The sequence below is a fragment of the Brachyistius frenatus genome, unplaced genomic scaffold (genome assembly GCF_029030835.1).
Source record: "Brachyistius frenatus isolate BFR_SWC_R1_liver_20210118 unplaced genomic scaffold, ASM2903083v1 Contig_34, whole genome shotgun sequence".
Taxonomy (NCBI): Eukaryota; Metazoa; Chordata; class Actinopteri; family Embiotocidae; genus Brachyistius; species Brachyistius frenatus.
Window position 1 is genome coordinate 1,896,152 of NW_027210633.1, and position 7,182 is coordinate 1,903,333.

The 7,182-nt window shown below is 43.0% G+C and overlaps 1 protein-coding gene across 2 annotated transcripts; it reads right to left on the bottom strand.

Annotated features, from left to right (window-relative positions):
- Window positions 1–2,574: 2,574 nt before the first annotated feature.
- Window positions 2,575–6,655, bottom strand: LOC138622088 (claudin-7-B-like). 2 transcript variants are annotated; one of them, XM_069700595.1, is made up of 4 exons: window positions 6,214–6,655; window positions 4,016–4,180; window positions 3,823–3,907; window positions 2,575–3,582 (listed from the first exon to the last, which is right to left on the bottom strand). In XM_069700595.1, exons 1-4 carry the CDS (start codon window positions 6,434–6,436, stop codon window positions 3,429–3,431), a joined length of 627 nt encoding a protein of 208 aa, XP_069556696.1. In that variant the 5' UTR covers window positions 6,437–6,655; the 3' UTR covers window positions 2,575–3,428. The 2 variants fall into 2 exon arrangements, with proteins under 2 accessions (XP_069556696.1, XP_069556695.1); XM_069700594.1 differs by having other exon boundaries at window positions 3,823–4,180.
- Between the last annotated feature and the right edge of the window lie 527 nt (window positions 6,656–7,182).

Sequence of the window (7,182 nt, forward strand, 5' to 3'; positions counted from 1 at the left end):
AACCTCAGACGATATCACGACCACGTGAGGCGAGGTGTGATAAAGACGGCAGGGAGAAGGTGGATTCAGCTGGAAATGCTGCGCTTGTAGTGAGTTCCCCATTTAGTGTAACAGCTTTATATGTACCCAGAAAGCAGAAGAAAACAGCATATACAGTGGGTACGGAAAGTATTCAGACCCCTTTACATTGTTCACTCTTTGTTTCATTGCAGCCATTTGCTAAAATCAAAAAAGTTCATTTTATTTCTCATTAATGTACACTCAGCACCCCATCTTGACAGAAAAAAACAGAAATGTAGAAATTTGTGCAAATTTATTAAAAAAGAAAAACTGAAATATCACCTGGTCATAAGTATTCAGACCCTTTGCTCAGTATTGAGTAGAAGCACCCTTTTGAGCTCGTACAGCCATGAGTCTTCTTGGGAATGATGCAACAAGCTTTTCACACCTGGATTTGGGGATCCTCTGCCATTCTTCCTTGCAGATCCTCTCCAGTTCCGTCAGGTTGGATGGTGAACGTTGGTGGACAGCCATTTTCAGGTCTCTCCAGAGATGCTCCATTGGGTTTAGGTCAGGGCTCTGGCTGGGCCAGTCAAGAATGGTCACAGAGTTGTTCCGAAGCCACTCCTTTGTTATTTTAGCTGTGTGCTTCGGGTCATTGTCTTGTTGGAAGGTGAACCTTCGGCCCAGTCTGAGGTCCAGAGCACTCTGGAACAGGTTTTCTTCCAGGATATCTCTGTACTTGGCCGCATTCATCTTTCCTTCAATTGCAACCAGTCGTCCTGTCCCTGCAGCTGAAAAACACCCCCATAGCATGATGCTGCCACCACCATGTTTCACTGTTGGGGTTGTATTGGGCAGGTGATGAGCAGTGCCTGGTTTTCTCCACACATACCGCTTAGAATTAACGCCAAAAAGTTCAATCTTGGTCTCATCAGACCAGAGAATCTTATTTCTCATAGTCTGGGAGTCCTTCATGTGTTTTTTGGCAAACTCTATGCGGGCTTTCATATGTCTTGCACTGAGGAGAGGCTTCCGTCGGGCCACTCTGCCATAAAGCCCCGACTGGTGGAGGGCTGCAGTGATAGTTGACTTTGTGGAACTTTCTCCCATCTCCCTACTGCATCTCTGGAGCTCAGCCACAGTGATCTTTGGGTTCTTCTTTACCTCTCTCACCAAGGCTCTTCTCCCACGATTGCTCAGTTTGGCTGGACGGCCAGGTCTAGGAAGAGTTCTGGTCGTCCCAAACTTCTTCCATTTAAGGATTATGGAGGCCACTGTGCTCTTAGGAACCTTGAGTGCTGCAGAAATGATTTAGTAACCTTGGCCAGATCTGTGCCTTGCCACAATTCTGTCTCTGAGCTCCTTGGACAGTTCCTTCGACCTCATGATTTTCATTTGCTCTGACATGCACTGTGAGCTGTAAGGTCTTATATAGACAGGTGTGTGCCTTTCCTAATCAAGTCCAATCAGTTTAATTAAACACAGCTGGACTCCAATGAAGGAGTAGAACCATCTCAAGGAGGATCAGAAGAAATGGACAGCATGAGTTAAATATGAGTGTCACAGCAAAGGGTCTGAATACTTGTGACCTTGTGATATTTCAGTTTTTCTTTTTTAATAAATTTGCACAAATTTCTACATTTGTTTTTTTCTGTCAAGATGGGGTGCTTAGTGTACATTAATGAGAAATAAAATGAACTTTTTTGATTTTAGCAAATGGCTGCAATGAAACAAAGAGTGAAAAATGTAAAGGGGTCTGAATACTTTCCGTACCCACTGTATATTATTTATGATGATAGTTCAAAAAAAATATGTAGTATGAAGAGAAGAGTGCGTTCGTCCATGGAGCTCTTCCCGAGCTGAAAGTAGTTTCCTGTGTACAACACAAGGTGGCAATGAAGGCAAAGCCACTTTCATTTTGTTGGCCATTATGATGCTGTGGATGCGTCCACCTGAGGGAAGATGGCTTCCAGCCAGGGAGAGAAGAGCAGCGAGGCCGACGAGTTCAGACTCTCGGAGGAAAACAATCTGCAACCGAAGTCCGTCACGTCTGCAGAGCAACGACTCTAAAAGCAGGCAGCGTGCGAGTTTAACAGAAAAGTGTTTATCATTACGTAACTGCTGCAAGCAGCCGTTTGTGTTGCGGAGTGCATTTATGCAGCTCAAAACAGGAAGACGTGTTTCAAACAAAAGGGATTTCTATGTAATCTAGTTGGAAAATTATAAACACTTCTTTGCTTCAGTGATGCATCTTCCTTTTATATATACATCTATATATCTATACATCTATATATAGAAATATAGCTAGAGATCTATATATATATATAGATATCTCTCTCTCTCTATATAGAGATATATCTCCAGATCTCTATATAGATATATCTATATAAAAAAAAAAAAGGAAGATGCATCACTGCATATATATGCAGTGATGCATCTTTTATATATATATATAAATTTCAACCAGCTTTCCAACTTGGACATTAAAATGTTTAAACCGCATGTTTTCTGTTAAGAAAAAAGTTGCCATCAAAAATAAAGTACACTCAAAAGCCACACACACACACACACTAAGTTTTCTACTTTTATTTTATGCACAACACAATTTAAAAAGTAAAAAAAAAACTGACAATTTGACAAGTGCAACTGTTATGGTGACTATAAAAACAGTAAGCACAAGCCAAGCCCATTCACACAAACAATCATTACAGAACAAGTTCACAAACATGTCATGTCAGCAGAAACATTGGCCATCCGAGTAAAAGGAATCAGTAGAGTTTCATTTATCGTTACAATTTCCCTCCTGGAATTGATTAAAAACTAAAGTCATCTGTAGCGGTTATTGGACGATTTGCTGTATTCATATAAATAAGGCACAAATAGATGAATATGAATGGCAGTGAACTGCTTCTTGGGTATGATCAAATATTATGCCTTCAGCCTGCACTGTTAGGGGTTTAAGGGTCGTCTATTGCCAAGTCTCATTTAAGTGCATTCAAATCAGGTTCACCTGTACATTCTAATGTGATGTATACTAAGTCCAATGCAGCGTATGAGAAATATTTTCTACATATCAAGCTGAACATCATGGGAGCGTCACCTTCATTTAACTTAGTGCTTTAAAAAAAAGGTGTCAACGAAGTGGATCGCGCACATTAGAGTACGCACTGACTACAGCTCCAGACAGGGAAACGCCAATCAGTACTTTCTTAGAAGTAAACAGATGGTATTTAAAACTTGAAAGTGTTTTTTTTTTAAATAATAATATAAACCGTAACATCACAGGGTATCTCCGTAGAAACTAAAATACTAAAAAAAAAAAAAAACGGGTACTGATCGTCTCCTGGGATACATCTTTTCAATCTCTTGGGACCAGAATGAAAAGTCAAAGTGTTCCTTCAGCCTTTAACCGAGTCCGGTCCTGTTCAAACGTACTCCTTGCTGCTGGGGGGTCGGGAGATGGGATACTTTGGTGTAGTGGATTTGCTTCTTGGGCAGGATGCTGCCAGCATGGCACCTCCAATCACAGCCAGGAAGGCACCGGCCCAGGCGATGAAGATGGCAGAACCAAACTCATACCTGGAGAAATAGAAGTTCTAGTCAGTCAAAAGGGTAAAACATGCAAACAGAGCTCCAGTTAATAATAATAATAATAATAATAATAAAGAACTTGTGCAGCATAAAAAGCAGCAGAACCAGCACACTTGAAGTAATGCGTCAGAAGGTGTACATTTTCATTCAAACGTGTCCTTGTGCCTTTGCATTGGAGAAAAGCAGAATACAACAATCAAGTTTAAGGTTCAATTCTGATGTACTTACTTGGTATTGACGGGGGTGAAAGGGTTGTAGAAGGCTTGGATGATGTCGTGAGCGTACCAAGAGCAGGCGACAATCGAACACAGAGCTGTGGGAGAGTAAAGAGCATCATCACCGAGACTGCCAAGACAAAAAAGAAGGGAGGAAAAAAAAAAAAAAAAAAACTCAAACAAAACGAGACCGAATGGCTTCCTACCTCCGATCAGGATGATAATGCCACTGACCATGGCGATGCGGGACTTGCGCACTTTGTCGTCCCCGCCACAGTTCGTGCACTTCATTCCCATGCAGGCCACGCCCAGGCCAGCCACCGTTACGATGATGCTCACAATCATGAGGGCACGGGTTGCCTGGAGGGCACCTGGAGGAGAGGACGGGACGGGACGGGGTTAATCCATCAGTAACTGTAAGACTTGTCCAACACGTGATCAAGGGTGTGGCGAGACGCTTTACTGGAGCAAAACTAAACAAACCAGCTGGAGGCAACTCATTTTCAGGTGACTTGTGGGAGTAACACTTCCATTTAAAAAAAAACAAGATTTAACTTTGTGTTGCAGAGTTTCTTTAGAAGCCACTATTGGGGGGGAAACGGGAGTGTAAACACACATTGTTCATGAGCAACAGAGCGGCCTGTGTCTCACCGCCGCTCCCTGCAGCAACAACGCACCATAGAAACTGGCTCTAACTGGAAGGCTGAAGAAACGCCGTAGGGGGGTAGGGTGTGTGGGTGTGTGTGTGTTTGCGTGCGAGTGTGTGTGTGTGTGTGTGTGTGTGTGTAAGTCTGAAACAGGTCGAACCAGGTTTCAGGTTTCATCATGAAGGGCGACACTCCCAATCTCAGGTACTCGCAGCCCGCTTCTCAGCAGGTGGATAACTTGTAGTCGGAGATGCAAACTAAAGAAATGAAAACACCCTCCCCCCCAGTTTCTGTATATTTTGAGCAGGCATTTCCAAATAGGAGATCCCTTTCTTTACTTCATGTTTAAAAAAAAAAAAAAAAAAAAAAAAAAAGAGGCCAAAAGGCACATTGGGCTGTCCATATTTCATTAAAATGTTTTCATAAGCCAACACACACACACACACACACACAAAAACAGTCTACCAAGTCAACACGTAACCCGCAGCTGTAAGTGTAAAGTGAATCAGATCAACACGCAGTGAAACACAAAACCGTCCCTCGGTGACATTCAGGCAGTTTGTGCCCGACCTCGAATAGGTTGAATCTGGAGCGTGCCGCCTGCCGTGCTACCACTGACCCACATAGCTGCTTTATGACAACAGATAAGAGGTCATAAAGACAGTTACAGTACAAGAGCAAACACATCGTTGTCACGGCAGATGCTTTTAGATTAAAAAAAAAAAAAAAAAGGGAATTGAAATCAAAGCTCCAGCGTCCTCATCATGCCACGATCTGTTGAGGAGATGATTCATTTCCCTTAACTACCTCTACTGTAATGTAACCTGTATATAGAGCTGGTCAAGGGTGAGAATTGTTGTTGTTTTTTTTGATACAAACCTAAAAAAAATAATAATTAGTTTGTGTGAATTTATATGCCCTATTAGACAAAGCAGGAGCTTGTGAAGCTGGTATGTAGACATGTTGACGAAACAGTGGCTCATACAGGTGTTGTTGAACCTGTAACTATCTATGCTGCCTAAGGCAACTCCTACACTGGAAATTTGCTGACATGGAGGAGGAGGAAGAGGAGGAGGAGGAGGAAGCTGTACTGGACAATGGCACAAGGATAATCATTACCGAGGTGTAAAAGTACCACATTCCTGCTTATCAAGTGGAAAAGTGTGGAAGAATTTGAAATATTTGCCTTTTTAAAAAAAAATTTTTTTATTTAACAATGCTCTTAATGCTGCCGCACAAAGAAGGTGAGGCTTCATAGTGTGGTTCAAACTATACAAGTTACTGTCATTAATTAAAAGGCGAGTTAACCGGTGATTAAAACCGGTTAGTCGAGGCAACAGGAGTCTTGTAACAGCGAAAGGAAAACCGTACCAAAAAACAACAACAACATGGCGGACAGAAATGCTTTTCCAAGCTTCTGTAATCCAACAGGTGTAAATCAGTAAAGTTACATTCCCCGTCACACACTAACTTTTTTTTGGTAACGACACAGACTGGGAAATGAAGCCACTTTAAGAGGAGTTTTGCAACCGAGGAAGAAGTTATATGCGCCTGAACTTTAAATGGGACAAAGCAGACCTGTGCAGTAAAACAAAAACAAAAAAAGGTGGGAAATAAAAAACCCTTTCAAGGGCGTTCAAGCTAAAATGATCATATCTGCGACATGACTAAAACCATTTGGAGGTTTTTTTTGTTTTGTTTTGGTTTTTTTTTTCCCCACACGAACTTCATGGAGACACCGTCTCGGTGTCGCTTACCGTTCAGCTGCAGGATGGAGTCGTACACCTTGCACTGGATCTGACCGGTGCTCTGGAAGGCGCAGGACATCCACAGACCCTCGTACATGGCTATCGCCGTGATGATGTTGTCCCCGACGTACGCGGACATCTTCCACTGGGGTAAAATGGTACCAATTATCAGTCCAATTAAGCCCAGAAGAGCCAGGGCGAATCCCAAGATCTGAAGACCGGAGTTGGCCATTTTCTACTTCTTCTTCTTCTTCTTCGACGAAGCGACAAAAGACGACGTGCACCTGCTGTGAAGATACGAGTCCCACTCTCCTCACCACCTGTCGGAGGCTTGTTGTTTTTAAAAAAAATAATAATAATAATAATTCTTTATCAAAGTTTGCTGACAAAGTTAGCTCCTCTCTTGTTATCTAGGTACGTATTCCTTTGGCTTTTTGAAAACAAGTGATATTTAAATTTTGTAAAGTCCCTCGGTAACTTCCTCGCGCACCTGTTCCTCTGCCGCACCTTGAATGGGGAAGGAGGAGCGGGAGCGAGCTTTTTTAGGCGGTTTCTGCGGCAGGTGGGCGGGGACGTGCAACGCAGTTTCGACTCATCGGCGGTAGCGTCGGTGAACACCTGAGGTTTCGTGACGTAAGCGCTTCCTGAAACTAACCGCTGCGCTGCAGGACGGCAGCGATACATTCGCACGGTCGTAGATTAGATACACATCAAAACAACGTCCCGCTTCACGTTGGAATCATTAAAGGAAACAAAGAAACAAACAATAAATGTGATATTTTAATCGTTGAAATGATACATGTAATGATGCGGGCGGCGCAGCGGTCGGCATTGTCGCCTCACGGCGAAACGATCCTGGGTTTGAATCCGGTCCTGGGCCTCTCTGTGCGGATTTCGCATGTTCTCCATGTGCCTGCGTGGGTTCTCTCCGGGTACTCCGGCTTCCTCCCACCGTCCAAAAACATGCACAATAATGGT